At 53.5% G+C, this 26311-nt stretch overlaps 1 protein-coding gene across 20 annotated transcripts in view; it reads left to right on the top strand.

The window, feature by feature from the left end:
• The window catches only part of CSGALNACT1 (chondroitin sulfate N-acetylgalactosaminyltransferase 1), a 321323-nt gene extending 295357 nt beyond the window's left edge, over window positions 1–25966 (top strand). For 18 of the 20 annotated variants that reach the window (XM_043893972.1, XM_043893984.1, XM_043893979.1 and 15 more), the window contains 6 exons: window positions 3453–3554; window positions 11320–11470; window positions 13629–13807; window positions 14648–14742; window positions 22116–22197; window positions 24311–25966. In XM_043893972.1, coding sequence (XP_043749907.1) covers window positions 3453–3554; window positions 11320–11470; window positions 13629–13807; window positions 14648–14742; window positions 22116–22197; window positions 24311–24716 — 1015 coding nt within the window. In that variant the 3' untranslated portion in view covers window positions 24717–25966. The other 2 variants (XM_043893987.1, XM_043893986.1) reach the window with 2 other exon arrangements.
• Window positions 25967–26311: the final 345 nt, after the last annotated feature.

A 26311-nucleotide genomic window follows, 5' to 3' on the forward strand; every position in this document is an offset into this window, starting at 1 on the left:
TGTTCCCAGAAGGAAAGCTTTCGTGGCTCACCCAGCCCCGTCCCTCACGCAGCCTCGCCCCCTACCATTCCCTGGGCAGGCCATTCTCTGATCAGACTCCGATGCTGTCCCCCGGAAGTTTCTGGTACACATGTTTGAGAAACTAATCTACATCATTCACCTTATTTCCATTAAGGTCTCTCCGGGGCCTAATAGAGGCTGTTTTTAACTTCATTTGAGCCACAGATGATGTAGAAACTTCTGTTCAAGAGAAGAAAACCATCAGTTGGCAGTGGTCTCATTTGCTGTCCTGAAATGGGCCCCCAGGAGAGCGTGTCGAGGGTCACTATTCACTCTCACGCCTCAGCGCCTCAAATCGTGGCATCCAGGAGTCGTGAGTCCTTCGGCGTGGGGTGCGGGAGGGGAGAGGACCCACCAAGCCGAAGAAGCTTGCTTTCTGCAGCCCGATTCTGACGGGCCCCCATCCCTCTCTGTTCCCTGAGTCTCCCCAGTGTCCTCGCTGACCACAGGGAGACACTGCAGCCTGACGGGCTGGTTCATGCTTTTTCCTTTGCACGGGACGTGATTAAAGCCTCGGTAGGTTTGCTTCTCATCCCCGATGTTCCTGAACAGCAGACAGACTGAGACAAGAACTGTGACGTGACTTCCTTGCATCCTTACCTTCTCAGCCGGGGAAGCCCTTGCCCCAGTCCTCTCCACCTGCGGGGTGTCCACTTGCCTGTCTCAGCACAGCCTGGATGCCGCCTTGACCTTGGTACCTGTCCCCATTGCCCATCAGAAATCAGCCACATCCCCGCCACCCTCCTTGCCTCATTTTACTGCCGTTTCTGACGTGCCGTGTCTCCCTCTCTCAGCTGCCCATTCCTTGCTGCCAAGTCCCTGACGTGGGCAGGGTGACCAGTTGTCCCAGTTTGCTCTGAGGCATTTACTGGGTGGTGGGCTTTCAGAGTTAAACTCTGGAGAATCCCAGGAAACCTGGATGATCCCTCTACAGAGCCACACGTGATTATTCTTTTCCAGTCTTACTCCAGTGAGAATTATGCATCATACAGCAATGGGACTCAGCGTTTGTCCTCTCGTCTTTCAGGGGATGCAGTCCAGTGAAGCCTGCTTTGAAAAATATGAAAGTTTGTAAAATTATCAGACAGATGGTGATGGTGTTTCTCCCTGGGAGGCAGCGTGTGTTGGCCGCTATGTAGATAGTTTTAATCATGCAAGCTCCAATCAGATGGAGACCCTCTTAAGGGTAGAAACGCCTTACTTGATTTTTAAGACTTCTCGTTTGTTGAATGAAGGCAGGAAGTAGTGAATGAATGAATGGAGTGGGGCCTGGAGGTGGCCCTCAGAATAAACTCGGCTTTGCCTTTTCAGGAAGCCGGAGCTGGTGAATGAGAAGTAAAGGCCCAGTGTGTCTCTGTTTTATTCCTTGAAAACAGGAAGTCCTTTGATGGATTTTAAAATGCCAACAAAGATGTTGCTAGAAAAAAACAAGGAGGCTTTTTATTCAGGCTCAGTGGGTGACCCTCTCCTGAATCCGTCCTGGGATGGATTTTTTTCCCCAGCGCACACAATTTAGAGCACAGTTTTCCAGGCCCCTGATGCTGTGTGTGCTTTTATTCTGCCCTAGCCAAGGGAGTCGCCGCATTCTCCGGCAGGTTTGCAGAAGGAGTCTTTGATGCACAGAGAAGTTTGTCCCCTGTGGGTAGAAGCTCGGTCTGCAGGGGCGGGGCTGGGAAGCTCTCAGTTTTGAAGCAGAAACAACACCCCAGCCCCATTCCTGGTCCCTTATCTGCTTCTCAGAGCCCCACATTCAGTCTGGTTTCAGAGTCAGATCCTCTCTTCCTTCCTCTGAGACGAGAGAGAATTCGCAGAGCCAAGGCGCTGAGCGGGTGAAGCCTGTGCCTCTTGCCCGGGTCAGCAGGCTCTGCCCCGGTACTTCTGCCCTCTGGAGTTCTCTCCTCCTCCTCTCTGCACCGCAGTGCGGCACGTCCCTCAAGGTGCAGCCCGTCCAGCCTGCGGGGTGGTCATCCTCTCTGAATTCCGTGTGCTTTTTCATCCGTGCCACGAGCTTCCTGATTATTTCATTCGCTCATTTATTTCTTAAGAAAGTTTTTGAGGGCAGGAACCATATCTTCTCTGATCTTCCCAGCAACCCCAGGTAGGCAGCCCCTCCTCCTTGGTGTCACGCTAAAAATCACTGGATAAAATGGCCTCTGCAGTTAGAGCTCAGAGACTCTGAAACTCTCTGATGTGGGTGGTTGTCTAGAGGCTCAGGAAAGTTGCAACACAAAAACAAAGGAATGAAACATAAGGACAAGCGAAGTATCAGCATTTCCCAAAATATCATCCTGCCAATAAAATTGTATAAAGAAGACTGAGGGCCGAAGAGTTGATGCTTTTGAACTGTGGTGTTGGAGAAGACTCTTGAGAGTCTCTTGGACTGCAAGGAGATCAAACCAATTAATCCTAAAGGAAATCAGTCCTGAATATTCATTGGAAGGACTGATGCTGAAGGTGAAACTCCAATCTTTTGGCCACCTGATGGGAAGAACTGACCCATTGGAAAAGACCCTGATGCTGGGCAAGACTGAAGGTGGGAGAAGGGGATGACAGAGGATGAGATGGTTGAATGGCATCACCGATGGGATGGACAGGAGTTTGAGCAAACGTTTTGCCTCAAGATAGTGAAGGACAGGGACGCCTGGCGTGCTGCAGTTCATGGGGTCACAGAGAGTTGGACTTAGCAGTTGAACAGCAGCAAAGTAGACGTGTACCTTTAAGTTGCTTTCAGAAGTCTGCTGAAATGATGCACAGACACATACACATACCGTCAGCCACAGAGGGGGCAGTGGGGAGCAGGGAGGGAATCCACCCGCCTAGGGAGGTCCAGCAGCGGTGCTTCTGGCCTGTCACCTGGTCACCGCCACGATGCTGGGTGTCCCCAGGGTTTCTGGAGCCCCCAAAAGAAGAAATGTCTTTTAACCTTTGCTTGTTCAGTCTCTAAAACTATTTTGTGTTGCATGGACAAGAAAAGGCAAGGACGAGGAGTCCAGTCTCACCCTTGCTGGACATTGATGTTCTCATCTGTACAATGGGCTCTGTCTTCCGTCCTTCGTAGACTTCTTATGGCAGAGAAGGGGATGGCCCCAGCGCTGTTCTGGACATTGGATCCCGGCCCCAACAGGCCAGACCTGGGGCAGGTTGAGCCTGCAGCCTCTTGCATCTTGCGTTTTCATTGACCAGACCTACATGTTAAAATTCCATGGTATTCTTGCTAAGAGAAATAGGAATACGGATGTTGGGACGAGCCAGCTGGAGTGTCCTGTCCCCTGCTCTGGTTTGCTGGTGGTTCATTCCCAGGGGGCCCTTTTTCACTTTACAGAACAGGTATTTGTTTGGGCTTTGCCTGTCGTTGTGGACCCAGGACCAGACTTCCGTGTTTTGTTTTCCAGGGAGATATGCATCCAACAGGACGGGAGGGTTCATCTCACTGTCGTTTACTTTGGCAAAGAAGAAATGGATGAGGTCAAAGGAATACTTGAGAACACTTCCAGGTGAGTCTGAGGTGGAGCCCTCGTCGGGAGTCCGGCAGCTGAGCCTGGGAGGTGGTACCTGAGCTTGTCCAAGCTGGTTTATGTCCTTTCCGCTGCCAATGGCCCGACCCGGGAGAGCGATGGGCTGGCCTTGTGTGTGGAAGGGGATGAGGAGTTGCTTCTGCGCCCTCCTTCCTGGGGACCACCCGCCTCGCACCCATCCTGGAGACGAACGCCCAGAGTGGCCTGGGTGAGGGGACAAGGCTTCTCCAGCCCACCATCCCACCGTGTGAATGGCAGGTGTAGGGACTACACTCGGCAGGGATGGAGTTGGGGAGCATGGCCTTGTGGGGAGCTGCTTCTCAGCCCTGCTCTTCAGGGCTCCGTCTCATCCACTTCGCAGATGGGCTCACCCTCTGATTCTCTCATCCTGCATTTTGAGATCAGTGAGGAGTGGGCGGTGATGACTGGTGGGTGGGACCCTCGACTCACAGACGCTGTTGAACCAGCGCCTTTGGACGGAGGCTTGTGGGTTTCTACCCCATTCATCAGTTACAAGGGGGAATAAATGTATTAAAAAAACAACAGAGAGGGGTTTTTTCCCCTATCCAAATAAATGAATAAACATGTACTTAATGAGTACACATCTGTGGCATTTTCTGCGTGTGAGGAGGCTGGTGGTACCGTCTGCTCACTGCTTCTGCTTTGTGGCCACAGGTGAATGACCAGCTGGGTGGTTTCTCTGTAGGTATGTCTTGGAGGGTGGTCAGAGGTACTGGGGGTGGAAATCATCTGAGTAGGTCCATCTGGTTTGAATATAAACAAGTCCCTCTGTTTTGAGATTCTGGTAACTGGTACCAGGATGATAGTCAAAATATAAGATGATGAGACTAAGTGCACTTTTTGTGTTTATTTTCAGGCTTGGTTACTAATTTTGTATTACTGAGCTCAAGATCAGAATGGTAGTAATTATTCAGATATCTGAAGCAGTGCAGTGGTCAAATTCTGTTCACACTTACTTTTGTAAATGAAGTTTTATTGGCTCGAAGGCCTGCTCATCTCTTTCTGTATCGTTTATGGCTGCTTTGATACTTGACTGCCAAGCTGAGCAGTTACGACAGAGATGGCGTAACTCACAAAGCTAAACTTTTTACTGACTGATCCTTTATAGAAAAAGTTTGCCAACCTCTGTTCTAAAGCAATAAGGAGTTAAAAGAGTTTAAAACTAGTACCAGTTTAAAGCCGTGGCGCCCGCTGAAGGGAGATCAAAGGGAATAAAATAATTGAATATCCTAAATGTAAATGAAATAGAAATCTCTCGACTCCAACGCATTGCAGTATTCTTTTCATCTCTACTTGGGAGTGAGGAGCGGGAGTTATTACAATTCACGTCCTCTGCCCGGTGGGTAGGTTTTAACATCTCTGCAGGTAGTCACGGGAGGTGTGGATCTTTTTCACGCCTTCCAGATGATTCTGACATGCAGCCACGATTGAGAACGGTTGTCTAGGACAGTGGAGGTCCCTCCAGGGGCTGCCTGAGCTGCCTCCTTTTGGAGTGTTTTAAGTAGAGGTGCAGGTGACTCTAAAGCACAGTCAGGCTGGGTCTGGCATCTTCCAAGGACATCAGAAGGCGATCAGACATTTGCTCGTAGATACTCGGGGCCAGCTTTACACGAGTCTCATGGACAAATGTCCATGGAGGCCACCGAGGCCGTGTCACAGGAAATACTCTGTCCAGTGGCCGGAGTGCCTGGGACTCTATCAAGGCAGTTTCTTCCGTATCACATTACCTGGCGGGCTGAAGTCACAATCAGAGGGCTGTGTGGTGAGCCTAGAATGAATAGAATCTGAACAAGGAAAGTACAATCATTCCCAGGGTAAGGATGGTTTGGAAAACTCCCAGAGACGAAGCCAGCCCTGAAGGGGACTTCGTGCTGAGGCCTGAGCCAGTCTTTGAAGCGGCGCTGCAGAAACTTGCTGCCTCCCCGTTCTGTTCACCGTTCACCAGTGACGCTGCGGTGTTGATGTCCCGGAGGCCGTGCGGCGTGTTCTGCCCCCTCCCGGATGTTGCTTTAGGAATGCCCTGCCCTCTGCCGCCAGCCTGAGCTGGTTCCCCATGGTGGCTGCCTGCAACCCCACGGAGCAGATGGGGTTCCTCATCACCCGCTGTACCCCCTCGGGTACCCAGTCTGGTCCCCAGGCCGGCTCTTACCTCTCACCCCGTTTTGATGGCTCAGTGCCCCGCAGCCGCACAGGGGCGCAGTTCACCCTTCGTCGTCGCTCTCCGTGTTCCCTTAGGCCTGGCGTCGCCTCCACCCTCCTTCCTGCTTGCTCTGACCCTCTGTCTGTCCATCCGCACCCAGATCCCCACTCTGGAGCTCACCCTGCTCTGTCCTCCCCTCTCTGAGCTCTGGCTACCCTCTCCCTCAGCATCTCTCATATACGGGACCTGGCATGTGATTTGCCTGTTGACGTTTCTTTCTGTTGTCCTCACTAGGTTATCAGCTGCTAGATTATCACCGAGTCACATGCTTCTGTGACTCCAGCCCTTCGCATAGGGCCTTACCCAGTTTTAAATGTTCAGTGTTTGTCCACTGGGAGAAGGACAATGCCCAGTGTGTAGTAAATTTGTACATAGTAATCTATGTAAAACACGTAGAAGAAGCTTTACTTAACTACCATTTTCATCATTCTCTTAAGATGCTAAAACTTTAATTAAAATGCATCTCATCTTTGAATAATGTTAAACTTATTATTAAATAATTATTTAATTAGTAAATAATATCAGATCATTATTAATAATTATTATTAAACATTGTTATTAAACTCTTCTTAACATGAATGACATTTAATGTTCGCACCAACCTTATAAGATAGAAGCTGTTATTAACCCCATTTTTTTTTCTGCACGGCGTGTGGGATCTTAGCTCCCCACCAGGGATCAAACCCGTGCCTGCTGCAGTGGAAGTGTCGGCTCAATCACTGGGAGTCCATACCCCATTTCTTAGATGAAATAGTGGAGGTTTAAAGAGGTTGGTACTCAGGCTGCCGCTCCTGATGCGGGCGACGGGCAGATCTGAACCTCGTCTGTAACTTCCAGATTCCCAGTCTTAACATCCCAGCAGACTCTCACTCCAAAAAGCCATAGCTGTTCATTGAAAATAATAAGATTTGAAACCAGTTTAAATGAAATTTATTTCACTTGGCTATCAGCATTGTGATAAAACTATTCTAAATCTAGCTAATATATACATATTTTAAGAATATCTTGAGAAAGTCTAGCTTAGTGACTAACGTGCAGCGTTTGTATCTCTTGGCTTATGCTTACTTTTTGACTACTGATTCAATCTCCTTGTTCAATATTTGTCTGTTCAGATTTTCTGTTACTTCATGATTCAGTCTTGATAAGATGTACATTTCTAGGAACGAATCAATTTCTGTTATCTAATTTGTTGGTATGTAATTGTTTACGGTTGTCTCTTATGATATTTAGTATTTCTGTGGTATCAGCTGTAATGTCTCCTTTTTTGTTTATAATTTTGTTAATTTGAGTCATCTCTCTTATTTTTCTAGATAATAAGCTGAAGGTTTGTCAATTTTGTTTGTCTTTTCAAAAGAAACTTGCTAAAACAATTGTATAAGCAGGCTTGTATATAATAGGCTCAGAAACTAGAGAACTCTAAATTGTTTAAAATGCCTGCTATAGAAAACTAGCTGGGAATATGTTTAGCTTTAAATTATTCACTGTATTCAGATCCCTTTAGTAAGTAGAAGTCATAAGCAATGTCAATATTCAGGGGTGTTAGATTTAAATTTTTAAGTTATACATTAAATATATATTTCTATGTAAATTGTTAAATGTGCTTTTTTTTTTTTTAAATGAAGGGCTCTTGTGGGAAGTGTCACATTAAGATAATTTCCTTGCAGTGGTCAGAAGATATTGATATTAGAGTAGATCACATTAGACAGCAAGATCTTTTATCATTTTTAAGCCAGCAGTTCTGGGAAATGCAAGTCAATTAGAGAAATTAAGTCTCCGTTGAAACAGTAGCTTCCTCAGGTCATTTTAACCTCTGTCAGCATGACTGCATCTAACCTGGAGGAGACCGCATGCATCGGACTTATATTAAGAAAAAGGAATTGAAGGAGAAGCTCAAGAATTTTGTCAGTCGATAATTACAGTTCAAGAAGAAAAGAGAAGAAATAATTATAAGTAATCCCGAGGCCATTTGGGACTGCAGACTCTGATTCATAACAAGAAATTACATAGTAAAAAATGCAATGCCTTGAAAAACCCCGTTTCTTACAAGGCAGTTACTCTGTGTGTGTGTGTGTGTGTGTGTGTTCAGTCGCTTAGTGTAGTTCCAACTCTTCACAACCCCGTGGGCTGTAGCCTACCAGGCTTCCTCTTGTCCATAGAATTTTTCATGCAAGAATACTGGAGTGGGTTGCCATGCTCTCCTCCAGGGGATCTTCCCGACCCAGGGATCAAACTTGGCATCTCTTGCGTCTCCTGCATTGGCAGGCAGATTCTTGACCACTAGCGTCACCTGAGAAGCCTTTGTTACTCTGGATATGCCGCTAGATATTGCATTTGTTTGTATGGGTAAATGAAATATTTCAAACCAAATTACATCTTATTTTCCTCCTCGCTCTTTTTTTCTTTTACTGACATATTTGTAATCTTCTGTAAAGCTTGGGTTTGTGCCTGAGAAAGAGTTGACTGGGGCCTCTTCCTGATTGGGGAGGGAGACCCACCCCAGAGGAGGAGGTGGTGTCCTGGGGCAGCGCCTCCCACGGTAACAGGTCTGAGTCCATGGACTCATCTCCTGACTCATCCAGTGTTTATGGAGCTGCTCTGTGTCGCGTGGGAACTGTTTACTGCAAGCGCTGTCAGCCCTGAAGATAGAGATAAGGACAGCCCCTGTTCTGCAGGGTTTAGAGGACAGGCCAGGGGGGTCAAGTGCACGGGCGAGAGAAGGCATCGGGTCCCAGAAGATGAAGGAGGGACTGGCCCCAACGCCTGGGGGCTCAGAGAGGACACCTCCTCCCGAGGGAGGGTGAGAGGGGATGCCACTCGACAGGGACCATGAGGATCGGGGGGATCTTCCCTGGAGTCCGTGGAGGAAGTGGATCCCCGGAGAGGAGACCGTGGAGCTGACAGGAGGTCCCCGCGTGTCCACGCCATCGGTACCCGTCTTCTGGCGGAGAGTGTGGGGATGGACAGAGCTCAGCATCGCCCCCTGCCTGCGCACCTCTGCGTCTGGGCTGCAGCCTTGTGGTCGTGTTGCGCACAGTCCCACACCCACGACCCACTGCGGCAAGTCGGTGTTCCGTGTTGAAACGTGTCCTTGCTTTTGCACAGCCCTTAGTACACGGTCCCCGCGCTGCGGCAGGTGCTGGGGCCCAGCGGGCGAGTCCCTCCGCGGGCAGGTGCGGCCGCCGGTGTCCCTTCAGCCCGCGCGCCCTCGGCTCTCGAGCTGGTGCCGGTGAGTGTCAGGCGTGAGGGCGGCCCACCTCCAGCCCCGCTGCTTCGCCGAGTGCTCACCTCGCTGTCCTAGACAACACAGGAAGGAAGTCATCCTGATTCGGCCGCTGGTGTCTCCAGCTCAGCCCTTGTTCTCAGCAGAGACCCCGTGTCAGTCATCAGAGGCCCTTCCTGGTGGTAGGAGGGGAGAAGGAGGATGCTCTGGGCGCTGGTTAGTTAGAGGGGTGCTGGGCTGAGTGAGCAGAGGGGATGCGGGGGAGGCCCGGATATCCGCCTGCAGACAGGCGTGTAGCCGAGTGCAGTGACCTCGCAGCCCTTCTGGGAAGCGGAGATGCCGACAGAGTCCCCCTGCCTGCCCAGTGCCCAGGACCGGCCGATGGGGCTTTCTGGGCCAGCAGAGACTGTCCCCACCCTGCCTCTGAGTGCACGCTGGTCCAGGTTCCTAATGTCCCCCGCTGGCCGGCGCTGGTCAGGGTGGATGGGGAACTGGGGTTCTGTGGGGTGCGGGGTGGGGGCTGGGGCCGAGGGGCTGCTACGTGCACAGGGCAGGCAGGGGCTGTGTCCTGGGGCTTCCTGTCGGGCCTGCAGACGCTGGACAGCGGAAAGCAGCTTTAAAGTGCGCCTTCGGCTGGGGCGGTGCCACGGGCGGTCTCGTCCCCGTGGAGAGGCTGGAGAGAAAGGAGGCCGAGTGCCCTGTGCGTCTGGCCACGAGGGGAGGCCCCAGCAGCCGTTTCCCTGCGTTCTCTTTCTCTTCAGACAACGCGCTGAAGCACAGAGTTGATGCTGTGACTTAAATAATTCTAAGTCAGGGTCGTCTCAAGCGCCGGGACGGTGAGCTGGCCCCACCCCTTTTGCCAAATCCGTGACTGACAGGCAGGCCCCTCCGCTCCCACCCCTCAAGCTCCACCCCACTCGCCAAGACCCAGCCGTGAAGAGCGGTCCTTTAGCGGAGCTCAGACCGGAATCCACCTGCAATGCAGGAGACCCTGGTTCGATTCCTGGGTCGGGAAGATCCCCTGGAGAAGGGCTAGGCTACCCACTCCAATATTCTTGGGCTTCCCTTGTGGCTCAGCTGGTAAAGAATCCGCCTGCAGTGCGGGAGACCTGGGTTCGATCCCTGGGTTGGGAAGATCCCCTGCAGAAAGGAAAGGCTACCCACTCCAGTATTCTGGTCTGGAGACTGTATAGTCCATGGGGTCACAAAGAGTCAGACACAACTGAGCGACTTTTTCACTTTCGCTTCAGGCCAGGGTTTGGGGAACCAGGGGACGGAACAGATGAGACTGACCTCTGTGTGGGGCACATGTGCCCTGTCAGGCCACATCCCCCCAGACCTGTAGCCCTTGCTCAGGCGTCTCCCTGCCACTCGCTCAGCCCCCAGGCTGCTCGTCTTCCCTGCTGTTCGTTCAGTAAGAACGTGAAAGTGCTAGTCGCTGTCGTGTCCGACTCTTTGCAACCCCACGGACTGTAGCCTACCAGGCTCCTCCGTCAATGGGATTTTCCAGGCAAGAGTACTGCAGTGGGTTGCCACTTCCTTCTCCAGGGGATCTTCCCAACCCAGGGGACTGAACCCGGGTCTCCCACCTTGTAGGCAGACGCTTTACTGTCTGAGCCACCAGGGAAGTCCATATATATATATAACTTATTTATTTTTGGCTGTGCTGGGTCTTTGATGCTGTGAGGCCTTGTCTCTAGCTGTGGCGAGCGGGGCTACTCTTTGTTGCGTTGCTGGGGCTTCTCGTTGCGGTGGCTTCTCTCGTTGCAGAGCACGGGCTCAGGAGTCGCGGCGCATGGGCTTAGCGCCTCTGTGGCATGTGGGACCCTCCTGGATGAGGGATGGCACTCGAGGCTCCTGCGTTGGCAGGCGGATTTCTTACCCCTGCGCCACCAGGGAAGACCTGGTGGATCAGTTACTCACGCCGTCTGTATTATTTTAACTATTCACCGTGACTCCACTTTGTATAAATGTTTGATATTCTACACAGTAGCAAATATGCTATTTGTGTAAATATTTGGTGTGTCAGCACCGATAAACTGTAGGCTATTTGGGATGAAAATCCTGCGTGTCTTTTAACACCACAATTCAGGGACCTGCCCTCCTCTACTCTTGGCAGAAGTTACTTGCTGTTGTTCAAATAGGAAGTGTTTTTGTCTATTTGAAACCTCTAATGACAGACCTTGGGAAGCCTCTGGGAGGAGGCACCTGAGTCATGGGTCAGATGCATCTGAACCAGGATTTGATGCTTCAGCAGGCCGGCCCTGCCTGCCCTGGAAATCAGCTGACCGATGTCCCTGCGGGCTGGGCGGGCCCCACAGAGCGTGGACGGTGAGACTGTTGAGAGCAGAGACCTGCTGCAGCTCCGAGAGGAAGCTGGGCCCCAGGGTGGGGGAAGAACAGGTGGAGAGTCAGGCATCTCTCAAGGGTCGAACCGTCCTGGAAACGGACCAGGTAGGGCAGGGGGAGGTGGGCTGCAGAAACCTCTGGCGGGGGGCGGGGGGGAGGATGGTGCAAGGGCCGCAGGTCAGCTGGACGTCTTCTCTGGGGACAAGGAGGCCGGGCCATCCCTTTGGGGGAAGCCTTGGGACGTAACCTCAAGGCGCAGCTCAGGAAATAGGATCCGGGGCCACTTACCTGGAGAGAAGAGTCAAGACGGAGTTCTGAAAGAGGAGAGTCCCCCTCACGTAGAGCAGGTGCTGGGCTGAATCCCCCAACAGTAGAATCTTACCTGGTGAAGGGCCTGAGCTCATCCATGAGGCTGGGCAGTGAGGGAGCAGACCGGAGAAGTGGAGTGACTGCCCCAGGTAATGCGAGGCGGGGCTGGACTGGGGTCGTTCGTCTGTGGACGTGTTTAGTCCCCAGCATCGGCCGAGCACCCAGTGGGGCTGGGTGGCTCCAGAGCCTGGCCCGGGGCTCCTGACTCACCCTCCAGTGCTCCACCCCACACCAGATCTCCTGCTATCTCTGGCCTTGGACTCAGACAAGGTTGGGCCCAGGTTTCCAGGATAAAAACCAACCAAGCTCACTCCCAGGTCTAAAGGGAGGTGACAGATCAGGAAGGGGTAGCAGAACAAGTTCCGCTGATTAAACCACAAGTGTAAAGCTCGTGACTCTGGATTTGTGTTGACCTTCACCCGAGGTAGTTACAGACTTCACACAGTGGGTATGGACTATTGAGGGGCCTTCCCTGGTGGCTCAGATGGTAAAGAATCCGCCTGCAATGCGGGAGACCCAGGTTCGATCCCTGGGTCGGAAAGATTCCCCTGCAGAAGGGAATGGCAACCCACTCCAGTATCCTTGCCTGGAGAATCCCATGGACAGAGGAGGCTGGTGGGCTACAGTCCATGGGGTCGCAAGAGTCAGACACGATTTAGTGACTCAACCACCACCACATGGGTTTTTTAACCTCTTTTGAGGCATCAAGATTAGAGAGAACTTGGGGGATGGGATAGGCTGGGATAGGGGAGGACTCAGAGCCGGGGGCGAGGAAGCCATCAGGCAGGAAAGGCATGTCCAGCCAGCAGGAGGGGGTGCTGGCTGGATACGAGGGCTGCACAGGTGGACTTGGGAGCTCCAATAGGAGCAGAGTGGGTCTCTGGTTCTCTCTGGGAGAAGACAGTCCCTGTCCCACATGGTACTGGATGAATTCCTGGAACTTTTGTTCAAGACATGCCCCATTTCAGAAGGTTCTGGGCAAGAATTGCCAAGTGAAGAAACACCTGGACTCCATCACCCAGCCCTGTGCTGGTAACAGGCTGGCTGATGCTTACCCAGTGCTTCATGCCCTTGGCCGTGCTTGCCTCACTGATAACTGAGCTCTTAAGAAAGATGTGGTTATTCCCGTTTTGCAGATGAGGCAACCGAGGCTCCAGGAGATTGATGGGCTTGCTTAGATCACAGCCTTAATGCACAGGAGAGCCAGGCCCCAGACGCCCCAACCTTCTGAATCCCAGTGTTGCGTCCTTGGCATGTTTGGCCGCTTCACCTGTGGGTGGCAAAGGGGGTCCAGGTGTAAGTGTCTGGGGATAGGCCCAGACCGTCCTGCTGGGCTCCTGGACTTCAATGCTGATGGGGAGCTGCTTGGTGGGGCCATGGCAGCGTGGCTGTATTTCCTTGGCCAGTGGTTTCATTGACTCCGGGGCCAAGGGGCTGTCCCAGGTTCTGTTGCCTGGTCTTGACTGGCTCGTGTTCTCTCCCTCACGTTAGCCTTGGCAGTTGTTTTCAATATGGGAAGAAATAAGAATTAAGCTGGTACTTACACTGGCTCAGACAGTAAAGAATCTGCCTGCAACACAGGAGACCTGCGTTCCATCCCTGGGTTGCAAAGATCCCCTGAAAAATGGACGAGCTACCCGCTCCAGGATTCTTGCCTGGAGAATTCCATGGACAGAGGAGCCTGGTGGGCTACAGTCCACGGGGTCGCAAGGAGTTGGACACGAGTGAGCGACTGATACGTCAAAACTTCACTAGATATTTTCATGCCCTTAATCCCAGCGCCCTCGGGTCACAGGGTGCCCGGGGCGAGATGCCGTGGGTCTTGGCTGTGTATTTTCCAGGGAGTTCCGTCCTGCGAGCCTGGGCCCCTGAGTGACCGTGGTTTCCCTTTCAGAGCCGCCAACTTCAGGAACTTCACCTTCATCCAGCTGAGCGGGGAGTTCTCTCGGGGGAAGGGGCTGGATGTGGGTGCCCGCTCCTGGAAGGGCAGCAACGTGCTGCTCTTCTTCTGCGACGTGGACATCTACTTCACCTCCGACTTCCTCAACACCTGCAGGCTGAACACGCAGCCAGGTGGGCTCCCTTCTCGGCACAGCTCGCTCTGACCACCAGCTCCCACATCAGCCTTCAGCCCCCCGGTGACGGAGACCGGGGAGCCGTCTCATCGATTCCTCCTTTGGTGTCGCGCTGGGTGCCTGTCGGCCACCATAGCTCCAGAGCTCTCAGTCCCAGGGGCGTATTTATAACCCCTCTTCTGTTCTCTCCTGGGAGGTCAGCTTCAGGGGACAACCAGGAGCAAGTGTGGTGGGAAGGACGTGGGCCTAGAGAAGCTGCTGAAACCACAGGGAGGGCATGCCTGTGGGCAGCCCCTAGGGCAGGGGCAGCCCTGAGCAGAAAGAACCCACAACCCCAAAAACTGTTCTCAAAGCCTGGGACTCAGTGGCAAGGCCGACACTCAACTGCTAGCCACTGGAATGGCTGTGTCGGTTGTTAAAAACCTGAAATGCTTCTGTGTCAGTGGATAAAGAGCAGCCACCCTGGGCTCCCTGAGTCTGTTCCTGCTGCCTGAGGTCATCCTGGCCGACTGCCCCGAGAGCCAGTAGTTAAAGGGTTAAGATCTGGCAGGGCAGGGGGCATCGGGACCCTTGTTCACACCCATTCCCACTGGTGGTGTCCAATGCTGGAGCCAATGGCCATCAGCCCTTGGAGCATCACCCCTGTGCTAGGAAGTCAGGAATCCAAGTCTGTCCATCTGGTCTACCTGCTGCAGTTCTAAGATCTGTCCGGGTCCAGTGAAGGGAAACAGGGAAGTGCATGCAGACGCCAGGGGTGTGTCTGAGGGTTGAATATAAATGAATAAACCTAGTAGCTTTATCTGTCACTTTAAGTGAATGTTGGTTTTCTGGTTTGCAGGGAAGAAGGTGTTTTATCCCGTCCTTTTCAGTCAGTACAATCCTGGCATAATATACGGCCATCACGACGCAATCCCTGCCTTGGAGCAGCAGCTGGTGAGTGCTCCCCTTGGGGCCTGGGTGGGGGTGCTCTGTTTCACGTCTGCTGTTCCCAGGGGCACCTGGCCACGAGTGCAGGTGAGTGGAAATCTGGGGGTTACTTCCTTAAGTTATTTGTAAGTTTGGCAGATGTTCTGGCCTTTGCTCCAGCACCTCATCCATTAAAAAAAGACTTGCAGTATTTAAAAGTGGGAAGTAAATAGGAGCAATACCTTACAGAAAGGTAGTTTCACACCTTCATAGCTTTCTTCTGGCGTTTTGGAAACCAGAATCATTGTATTATGGACGAAGCACATTTTCCCTTTATTATTGCAAAACGCCACAAGGTAAGAAAGCTGAGATTCAGGCTCCGATGGACAGGTAGACGTTAGGAAGAGGCGGCTGGCCCCCCCCGCCCCAGGCACACAGTGAGTTAGGGGCGAGGGGCCAGATCACTGCTCCCGGTCACTGTTCCATTAACATCGGAAGTGTCACCGGCAGGTGGCTTTCTCAGGAGTGCATGAGGGATTTCTGTGCTGAGATCCTGGTGCACGGGTGATGGGTAGGGGCCCGCACGGCACCCAGGCGCTCCTGAAGCTGAGATGTCTTCGCTGGTCCTTTAAGCAGACAAACAGTGTAGGTTTCAGGAAGATGGGTGAAGGCAGCAGAGGGTCCCATGCCCCTGGAAGGCGTGCCCCCAGTTCTGTCATCACCTGGCTGCCATCGTCTGCAGAGACCGGCAGGCTTGTCTAAAGCCGATGCCGGCTCAGGCTGAGGGCGGGGGCCACTGCCTCGGGGGCCCCGTCTCTTGTGGAGAGGTCAAGCCACGTTCTGTCGCCTCTCAGGGCCGAGAATGGAAGCCGCCCTGTGACCCCGAGGAATGCTGGAGTCCCTAGTGCTTCCCTGCAGCAGGAAAGGGAACTGATTTCACTGAACATGTGTTCTAAGGAATTCTTTTGGAAAGCCGATTCTGTGTTGAAGCTTTCAGATGTAGGAAAACCTGTTGTCTCCCGTCCCCGCGCCCCCCATCCTGGGTCCCCTTCCTGTTCTTCTCTGGCAGCTGATATATAATGACCTTTTCCAGAAAGTTGCAGCTTGGGCTGCTGCAGGCTAGACAAGGGTGATTCTGCACCCCATCCTAGTTGGAGCCTGACCATCATCCTCTCTTCCCCCCGGGAAGTTTTAATATCTCAGCTTCTTTGTCCGACTCTGCGTGCTGTGTGCATATGCAGGTGCTTCACACATCAACACTAAGAGTTCTTCACTCCCCAAGAACCAGTGTTTACCTACTTAGGGGTGATAACCGCGCCTGTTGAGACAGAGAAATTTCACATTTCCTCTCCATAGAGTTCTTAGCTTCTCATAAGGGCTCAAGTGGGAATCGAATTATGGGTTTATTTTCTTTCAACCATTCAGAATAAAAGTTCCTCTGATTTTAAACAAAGTGCAGCTTTACATTTGACGTTGAATGGGCTTCATGGTTCAGCTTCAAATCAAGGCCTTACTTGCTTGCAGGGAATTCATTTCAATGAACAGTTTAAAAGTTTCATCCTTTTGTTGCGGTTCCTGTGGGGAAGCCGGAGGATCTGGTCAAACCAGTTTCTCGAATCCTTAGAATCAGTAGTCAAGTCAGAAGCAGAACCCAGACTGCTGTGTCCACAGCTCCGAGGCCTCTGAGCTCTGCTGCAACCTTGACCACTCACCTCCAAGTACCCCTGAGACCTTCACTTCTTTCTCCTAGACTCGACCAGGGTCACACAGCCAGCTAGAACTCAGGTCAATACCAGGATTCACTTACCTAGTGTGGTGGAAACAGTATTGCTCAGGATCTAGGTGAGAACAGAAATACAAGGGAAATGTCAGAGGAGAACATCCAACCCCAGAAGTTAATACGGTGGAGAGAGGACGTGTGGGTGCAGAGAGGGGGTAAAATAAAAGGTGAAGATTGGAGGTGGGTGAATTAGGAAAGGCTTCCTGCCAGGGGTTCATTTTGGCTCAGTCTTGAAACATCCGACACATACATATTAATAAATTATTGAGAGCCTTCGCTGGAACATGTCAGTATCAAGGGGAAGGCAAAGCTCAGATGCAGAACTCGGCTGTGACAGGTGACGGCCATGTTCAGATAAGAGGCAGGCTTTGCCAGCAGCCCTGCTGATGTGACCTGGGTACCAGTTATCACTACTGGCTATTGCCTCTGACGTTTGATACCATCTGCCTGCAGACAAAGGCGAGAAACCAAATTTAAGGGGACTTCTTTTGCATTCAGGTTACTTCTTTCTGTACATTTGAGTACAGTTAGTAATCAGCATTAAGTGAAATCATGGGATTTCATACTATTGTTGGACCTATTGAGTTTTAAACCTGAGATGAGCCTTGCTGATGTTTTAGTGTAGAAACAACCTTCCAAGAAAGGAATAACCCTAATTTAAACAATTGCTAATTTCAGACTTCCCCTTTGCTGGTTTGAGCCTTGTCAGTTCCTGCTGAGGCCCCCTGGCAAGAAGCTGTCAGGAATCATCTCTCCTTATGCTCCAGTCTCTCTGTCACCTTAGGCCAGAGATGCGATTCCAAAACACAGATTAATTCTGTTAAAAAAAAATTTTTCTTTTGAGGACTTTGCTGATGGTCCAGTGGTTAAGATTCTGCATTTCCAATGAAGGGGACATGGGTTCGACCCCTGGTCGGGGAACTAAAATACCACATGCCATGTGGTGTGCTCCAAATGAAGTGTTTAAAGCCCCGTCTATGAAGGGAGAAGGAGCTGCCTGTCTTCCAGACGTCAGTCTTCCCACGGGGCCTGGTTTGGGCGCCCTCTGACGTCTCGGAACAGAGCTGAGGAGAGATTTCCTTGCTGGTCCCAGCCACACCAGCACAGCCCAGACCCCTGATTCCTTTGGGGATGAACTGCCCTCCACAATCTGACCCTCAGACTGATCACAGAGGAGTTGTCTGCAGACCCTGGCACCTGGGTGTGACCCTGGGTCAGACTTCCCCACTGCAGACCCTGGCATCTGGGTGTGCCCGCTGCTCTGCCAGGCGGGCAGCCCTGCCCGGGGTCTCCCAAGCTGCCCACCCCCCCCAGGGCCATCTCCTCTCCAATGCTGAGGCCACGATGCCTGGCCGCCCCCTCTGCCACGTGGTCCTGCCCCCCACTGCCTGACGAGTGGTCAGCGTGCGCCTGGTATGCAGGCCTGGCCCCAGCTCTCTCTGCTTAGACCCTTCTCTCTCCTTTCGTCCAAAGAGGACTTTGCCACTGGTCCGAATTTCAGTTTAAACTTCTAAGAACTGATAACTGGGCCTGGGCCATCCTCTTGGTCTGTTTCTGTTTGTTCCACTAGCAGAGTCTCCCTGAGAACCGAGAGTCCCATTAACACGTGCTGTGTCCGTGGCCTTGGGCAGCTGGCATTCTCTGCCTGCGTGGTCCGTGAAAAGGACTGTCCTGCTCACATCACAGGGAGAACCGTGCGGCTCAGGGGCGGGTGTCACTTGTTCAGAAGCCTCCATGCTGGGGGGCAGGTCGGGGACTCCCTGACTGCAGCAGCGGAGGTGGGGGCGTGTTCTCGGTTCCACGTGCTTCCAGGGGGCAGAGAGTCTGACTTTGGGTCACAGGCTCCCAGGACTGAGCCCTGATCCAGCACAAAGTCCTTCAGAAGAGACTTCATTTTTTAACGCAGATAAAAGGAGACTAATGGAAAAGGGTGAGTTAGTGCAAGTCTTGGAGCAGGTGGCAGCTGAGTCCATTCTTAAACCCATTCTTTGAAAGCCGTGGCTTGCGAAATGCCTTCCTTCTCGAGAAATGGTCACCGTCACGGCCACGCTGGTGCTGATTGGGGCTCGGGCCCGACTGGCTGAGTGAGTGACGGTGGGTGAGTCATTCCGTCGCCCAGCCTGAGGCCCGTGCGCACGCTTGTGCCGCCTTGGGGCCCGGACCCCCAGGGGTCTATGGCGGGGTAAGGGGCAGCTTGGCTCTGGGACCCACAGACCAGGGTGTCTGCCACTTACTGTGTGATGCCCGGCCTGGGGCAGGCCCTTCCCAGAAGGTGTTTATGGAGGACCCCAGGACATCACCGGAGCATCTCGCCAGGGGAGAGGCAGGCCTGCAAACCCCGGGCATGTGGGGTTTCTGGTGACGTGAGGCCAGCCAGATGCAGCCTTGGTTCCTGGGAGCCTGTCTCTGACTTGGAGGAAATATTCTGCCTGAGTATTTGTAGTTTAGTTTACCTTCTGACCCAGAGTGCTTCCTGCGGGACTGCGGGGAGCCGCCTTCTTGCATCTGTGGGGAGAGGCTGATTTGTGCTTGGTGTTCGGTTCTGATTGGAAGTCATCACTCCTGTTGGTGACCGCCGTCCCGCGGGGTGTGGCCAGCACGGGCAGTGCCTGCTGGGCTCAGGGCATGGAGACGGGCCCGGCGGAGGGGCAGGCGGCCTTGTGATGAGCAGGGCGCTGGAAACGGGTGAAATCCAGGCCTTGTGACGAGCAGGGTGCTGGAAATGGGTGAAATCCAGGCCTTGTGACGAGCGGGGCGCTGGAAATGGGTGCGATCCCGGCCGGGCAATGCTGCCCTTACGGCATCACCGTGGTCTGCGGTCTCCTCCTCCTCTGACGCGGTAGATGTTGCCCATGTGTGTCACTCCCCTGTCCGGGAGTCGGGGGCAGAGGTTCTAAGAAGCTGAGCCATCTGCTTGGAGCCTAGGAAGGCGAGAGTCCTTCTCTGTGGGCCCAGAGCCCACGGATCTGGGGGTCTCCTCGGTGGACGCCTAGGCCTTGGGCCGAGCTCCTCGGGGCTAAGCGTTCCCCACCCGAGCTGCGTCCGTCTCCGGGGGCCGGGCGCTCTCCTTCTCTGCCAGAGGAGTGACGGAGGGCCGGCACCTGTGCTCGGTGGTCCCGGGGCTGCAGGTCTCGCCGTGAAGGAGACCCAGAGCCTGTGTTCACCAGGTGGTGGGTGGGTGTGGACGGCAGGCAGAAACAGCCCATCAGCAGGAGAGCTTCCGGGAGCCCTGGTGTTTCAGGGAAACCGTAAACCGGCCGGCAGGACGTGAGGTGGGAGCTGACACTGGCGGGGGGTCAGGGTGACCGCTCTCAGCGGAGTCCTCGTGGTGGGCGACCCTGGCCGGGTGGCGTCCAGCAGGTGCCTGGCCTTTGGAGGCCTGTGAGCCTGGCACATCCGCGGGGACCCGAGACAGGCAGGGCAGGCAGGAGCAGCTTACCCGGGGCCTCTGGAGGCCCCGGAGGTTCCCCGCGGGTTTTATTCTGATTGCCTTGTGGCGGAGGGAGCTCACCCACTGCAGGGCTTGGATGGGGCCAGACTGTGGTCTGATGCACACTTGAGGCCCCTCAGGCTCCAGCTGAAGCGCATGGACTCTGCCAGCCTGCCTCTCTTGCCCCCGACGGCACCTGCCGAGGGCACCCCCAGGTCCGTTCCCACGAAGGGCTGAATGTCCACGTGCTCTTCCAAGACCGGCTTTCTGTGGCCTGCGGGCTTCGGAGCCCGCGTTGAGAAGTGTTTGTGTAGCTCATTCCCTGCCCATGGTCACCCTCCTCTGTCTCACTGTCCCCAGGCGAGCGCCATACCTTGCCGGGCTCTGCGTCCACTCAGCGGGCCCTGGCTGGCCACCTCCATAACCCCTCTTGTCTTTCTTCCCCAGCGTTGGCCCTCGTTTTTCCCGTTTGGGGCCTTCTCTCAAATTCCAGGGAGACCTCCGCCACACGTTTGAAGTTGGGGTGCTGGCGTGGCTCTCTGACGGCATTTTTACCCAGGCCTTGTCCTGACCGCCAGAAGGGACAGGAGCCATCAGCTGCGGAAGAAGCAGTGTCCTCGCCACCGCTGGGATGGAGCAGAAGCCATTTCTAAAAAGGGACTCAGTGCAGATTTTCCTAGGCTTTCCTGCCCTGTGAAATCGCTCCAGCTGATACTAATGAAACTGTTGCTGGGGGCTTATCCTGCAGCAAGCCTTTGTTCTGGAGTTGAGCTGGGAGGACACAGGCTCCCTACTGGCCCGTCTTCTCCTTGGTCTGCTTCGTGCCAGGCGGAGAGCCGATGACCTCTGTGTGTGTAACTGCAGAGGAATAAGGTGGTCTCATTGGTTGCAGAGTAAAGGGAAGGTTAGGTCCCTCACCGCTTCTGCAGGCCATTTGTTGAGTGTAGTTTTAGCCTGTGGAGTGGATAGAGTGGAGTTTCCCTGGTGGCTCAACAGTACAGAATCCGCCTGCAATGCAGGAGTCCCAGGACACGCGTGTTTGATCCTGGGCTTGGAAGATCCCCTGGAGGAGGGCATCGCAACCCACTCCAGTATTCTTCTGGAGAATCCCATGGACAGAGGAGCCTGGTGGGCCACAGTCCACGGGGTCACAAAGAGTTGGACATGACTTGAAGCAACGCTGCACTCACCCATGAATAGAGTGAGCCCTCAGGAAGGTGGGCGCGGTAGGGGGTGAGTGTTTGGGTGCTGGGCTGGACGAGCCGTCAGGGTGACTCGGCTCAATGTCCTCTTTAAAGAAGAGGAAGCAGAGGGACCGGGGGGCCTGCCTGAGGCAGACGTGCCGGCCGGCGGGCTTGTGGGTCAGGACTTGCCATTTCCAGTTAGCCGGGAGCCAGGCCCGGCATCCCAGGTGGAGACCGCAGGCAGGAGGGGGCCCTGCTGGGGGGCCTCCTTTCCTCCCAGCACCTACGAGAGCTTCCAGAATGAACCCGGAAAAATAACCAGTACGGTCACAAATCTGTTTCCAGGTTTACTGCAGCCGTACATATATAAGTAACAAAAAACACCTTTGAAGTCTTGCTGCTCCAGCAAATGTGTTGGAAATGGACTTCTGAAGTGAGACATGCGCAGGGCCAGGCCTGGCTTTTCACAGTTGCCTTCAGGCGGAGGGGACACCCCCCCCCCCCAGCTACTTAGACTGGGGGAGCAGATGGTGCTAAAGCAGTCCGTGGATGAGTGGACAGAGCGTGTCCCCAGGACCTGGCCTCACCGCGTCCTCGTCCTGGGCCAGCACTGCTGACTCGGGCTTTCTTTTCATCCCTCGAGGGTGTCCTGTTCGCACCCTGGGCCAGGATGGCTGAGTTCCAGGTCATTCTCTCTCCTTCTTTCAAACATCCCCAGCCCAATGCCAGGCCGGACGCATAGACGGCTTTTCCATGGTGCTGCCCCAAATCGGCCCTCCCCACTGGTCTCTGAGTGTGAGTGTGTGTGTGTGTGTGTGTGTGTGTGCAAGCCTACACCTAGAAACGCCCCAGCCAGAGGTGCCAGATGTCACCGGGCCTGTTGAGGACAGGCGGCGGTTTGCTGTGCCCGGTCGTCCGCGCCCCCACCAGGGTTGGCTGTGTCAGCGACGCCCCCTCCATGTCCACTCCCATCTCCCTCCGTCCAGTGATGGCGCTCTCCCTGCAGGTCATAAAGAAGGAGACTGGATTCTGGAGAGATTTCGGGTTCGGGATGACGTGCCAGTATCGGTCCGACTTCATCAACATAGGTGAGCCCAGAGCCCGTTCCCCGATGGAGACTGTGTGGGTCCCTAGGAAGGCCGCTTCCCGGGAGGTTGCTGCATAAACGTGGCTCCTAACCACGGCGCTCAGGGCTCCCTGCAGCTGGGCCTGGCCTTGCGTCCTCCGCACAGAGCATCCTCCCCGGGGAGGGGATTCCCCTGGACAGAAGGGCTGGGAGGGTCCCAGTTTCTCTGTGCTGAACCTGTCAAAATCCTAGACATCACTTCAGGTCCCCCGTGTGTAGTCACTGTCAACAGGCACACGGGCACACGTATGTGTGCACAGATGCCTACATGTATGTGCATGCATGCACACACACACCTAGAACCCAGAGGGGAAAGGCCCCCCCAGTTGTAGATTGGAGGCCAAGTCTCAGAGACACAGAGGGACCTCACAGCTAGAGAGCCCCGGGGGTCTCCTGTCCCCTGGGAGATACCACGTCACTCCCCGGGGTTGCACCCAGTCTCCAGCCTCTAGAGGGAATAGCGGGGATCGTACACGACCAGGGGACAAGTGAATAGGCCAGAGCTGTGATCTAGGGCCCCGGGGCTCGGGTGGTCCCCCGGTGGCCTGTCCTCACGTGGAGACCCCCACCTTTGTGTCTCCTGGGAGTCCCCAGTCTTGCTCTCTACTCGCCGCCTCCCCTCCTGCCCAAGGCCTTGGGCTTCTCCTTTTAAGGTCAGTGAGTCGATCTAAGGAGTTCCAGTTTCTTTTTTTGGAAGTTTGGTAGACAGCAGGGAATACAGGACCATCAAAAAAATCGCCAAGTTAGAAAGATTAAATAAAAGCCCAAGGGACTTCCTGGAGGTCCCGTGTTTAAGATGCTAAGCTTCCACTGCAGGGCGCACAGGTTCGATCCCTGGTCAGGGAACTAAGATACTTCATGGCATGTGGCACAGTCAGAAAATAGAAAAAAACAACAACATTGAATGCCTTCTGTAAGAAGCAACAGAACACGCAGGACAAGGGTCTCTGGTGAGTGTGCTCAGATTCCCAGCAGGTCACCACAGGTGTTCTTTGATTTCTCTATAAATGGCCTAAATTATTATGTGTAAATCTAATTTTCAAAAATGACCCATTTAAAAACTTTCCTGAAGGAAATTTCCATTTTGAGAAACTCTTGTTTCCTTGCTCTGTGTGCAAGGAAAAGTGATTCTGCGATGATGTATGTTTATCGAATTTGGATTTAAGAGAGGCACAGTGGCTGCTGGTGTAACAACCAAGACTCAAATTCAGGCCCTGACCCAGAATCTTGGGTGTTTCTTCAACTGCCCAGTGGCCCTGCTCGCAGGCAGGGGTGTGTCAAGGGACCCCGATTCTGGCTCCATCAGAGCAGTGGGCCTGGGGGCTGCAGGGAATCCAACTAAATGACAAAGCCACTGAACTTCGATTCACTGTTTCTTATGAGAGGCCAAGAACTCTCAGGAAGCAAGGAACAGTGACAAGCAAGAGGCCAGTGCTTCCTGGTTCTGTCCAGGATGTGTGGCTTTAAGTTAATAGACAGGGGGACGTCACCATTCACAAAGGTGTGAAGGAGCCACTGTGATGTGAAGTAAGATGTCTTAAGTAAAACTTCAGAACCGTGAGGCCAGTCCTGTTAAAGTGACTCCTCTCGCTGTCTTGCGGGGGCCACTCACAGCTCTGGGGACGCCTTCAGTCTGCAGGAGCGAGGGCGCTTTTGTGGGACATGAATTTTTCACACTGCCAGGCCCTCCCTGGTCCCTTCTCTGCAGGGGCAGGAGGGGCCCACGTTCGAACAGAGTCCCACGAGTTTCCGTTCAGAGGTTTGGATTGGGACTTGGGGGGCGCTGCGGGGCATCGCTGACCGCTGCGTTGCTATGACGACAGCCCAGCTGCGGCTGCCCAGGCTTCCGGGAGCCGGCGAGGCTCCGGTCTTGCCGTCTCCAGGAGCTTGTGCTGGGCCAAGGGGGTTCCTGAGTTCTCTGACCCCAAAGGCGCGCACCACCCGGACTCGGGGGGTCAGAGGTGGGGAGGCCTCCCCAAGCTGCTTCTGCTGAGCGCGCTGGTGCTGGGCGGGGCCGGGGCTGAGCCACGGTGGGGCGGAGGGCGGCGCGTTCAGCCGTGTCTTCTGCCCCGCAGGCGGCTTCGACCTGGACATCCGAGGCTGGGGCGGCGAGGACGTGCATCTCTACCGCAAGTATCTGCACAGCAACCTGGTGGTGGTCCGCGCGCCCGCGCGGGGCCTCTTCCACCTGTGGCACGAGAAACGCTGCGAGGACGAGCTGGCGCCAGAGCAGTACCGGATGTGCATGCAGTCCAAGGCCATGAACGAGGCGTCCCACGGGCAGCTGGGCATGCTGGTCTTCAGGCACGAGATCGAGGCCCACCTCCGCAGACAGAGACACAAGACGGGCAGCAAGAAGTCATGAACGCCCCCTGCAGGGAACCGGGGGTGCGCAGACGCTTTACTTTCTTTTTCCTTTTTGCAGTTGCCACAAGGAAAAAGATTGCCCTCAAAGGGCAGGGAAAGCATTCGACCGGTTAGTAAAACGGACGACGGGGGTTTCTCTCTGCCTGTGTAGCTTATGCAACAGGCGTCAAACGCCCCCCACTCGGCCTGCAGGAGCAGCCCAAACTCACCAAGCCGCGGCGACCGACAGAGACGGCCTCAGTGTGAGACTGACGGCATGGAGGTTGTGATCGTGTTTACTGCAAAGCGAGGGCTGTTGTTCTGTGCTTATTGAAATATTCATGAAGGAGGAGCAGCTTTGTAAAAAGTTCATTAGGATGGAAGGCCAGCACAGGCCTCCCCGTCTGAGGGGTGATCAGCCGGTCTCTGGGGTCTGGGAGCTGAGATATCAGGATGCCGGCAAGGAGACCGTGTGAAATTCAAAGATACACTCATCATGATCTTTGTGAATATAGTAAGCAAAACCAAATGGACTAAAAATGAGAAAACAAACAAACTCGTAGCTGTTGTATCATCTCCCCCAGGATTAACCAAAAGTAATCTGCTCATCTTTTTGGTTGTAGTTTTAGCCATCTCTGTTAATTTTATTTAAAAATGCACTTTTTTTTTTTTGGCTTATGAGTTATATTCCGCTTATTTAATTATCCACTTGCAAGCCTTATGAAGAGAGCACAAGTTAGCTACATTTTGATATTTTCTAAGAAGATACTTTTCGCTGCATTGGTGCAGTTCAGAGCATCAGATTGTGACCCTCATCTGAGGACGTGGCAGACGCTGACCCTGCGGGGACTGGCCGACAGACGGTCATCAAGGGGAAGGCGTGGCCTGGGGCTGCTGGCCGAATGGGCACACGGATACTTATCTGAAGAGTATTTCCAAAGTGGAGCAACTGAACACTGGAGGGAATGGAAAATGTACTTTTTACCTTAACAGAGAAGGAAACTCATTCAGACTGGTGATAAAAGTCAGAAAACACGTTTTCTCCTCAGGGGAACTGGGGACCACTTTCTTACCTGTTGAAATAAACCAAAGCAGACTGTATGAACCAAACGCTCTTTTTTCTAAGCAGGGTGCTCTTCCTGGCTTCTGGCTTCCACGAGAAGAAACACAAGAAAATGTCTTTTGTGAAAGGTCACTCCACCTGCCAGCGTCCAGTGGGATGGACGATTGTGATGTGGGTTCCTCCAACCCAGCCAAGGGGCAGGGACTTCATTGTTTTTTCAATTACGCTGTTCTACTCAGTCACCAAGATGCTTCTGAAAATCTCATTTTATTACATTTTACAACTATTTAAAAAAAATAAATGCAGTTAACATTTAGTGGTTTCTCTGTTTATGTGAAAATTATTTCCTTATTAGCCAGCACCAGATACAGGAGCTAATTATCCCTCAGGTGCCTTGCCTTCTGTTTGCCCACAATCAGCTCATTGTTTAAAAGCGCCAAGAGCAGTCAAGCTCTTGGTGGGTAAAAAAGACAAAATGCATTGTACTGACTTGTACTGGTAGTTCATAAAATCCAGTTAGAACCCAGGACATGAATGGAAGGCGGCGTTGCTGCTGCTAAGTCACTTCAGTCATGTTCGACTCTGTGCGACCCCATAGACGGCAGCCCACCAGGCTCCCCCGTCCCTGGGATTCTCCAGGCAAGAACACTGGAGTGGGTTGCCATTT

This window comes from Cervus elaphus, chromosome 32 (assembly GCF_910594005.1).
Source record: "Cervus elaphus chromosome 32, mCerEla1.1, whole genome shotgun sequence".
Taxonomy (NCBI): domain Eukaryota; kingdom Metazoa; phylum Chordata; class Mammalia; order Artiodactyla; family Cervidae; genus Cervus; species Cervus elaphus.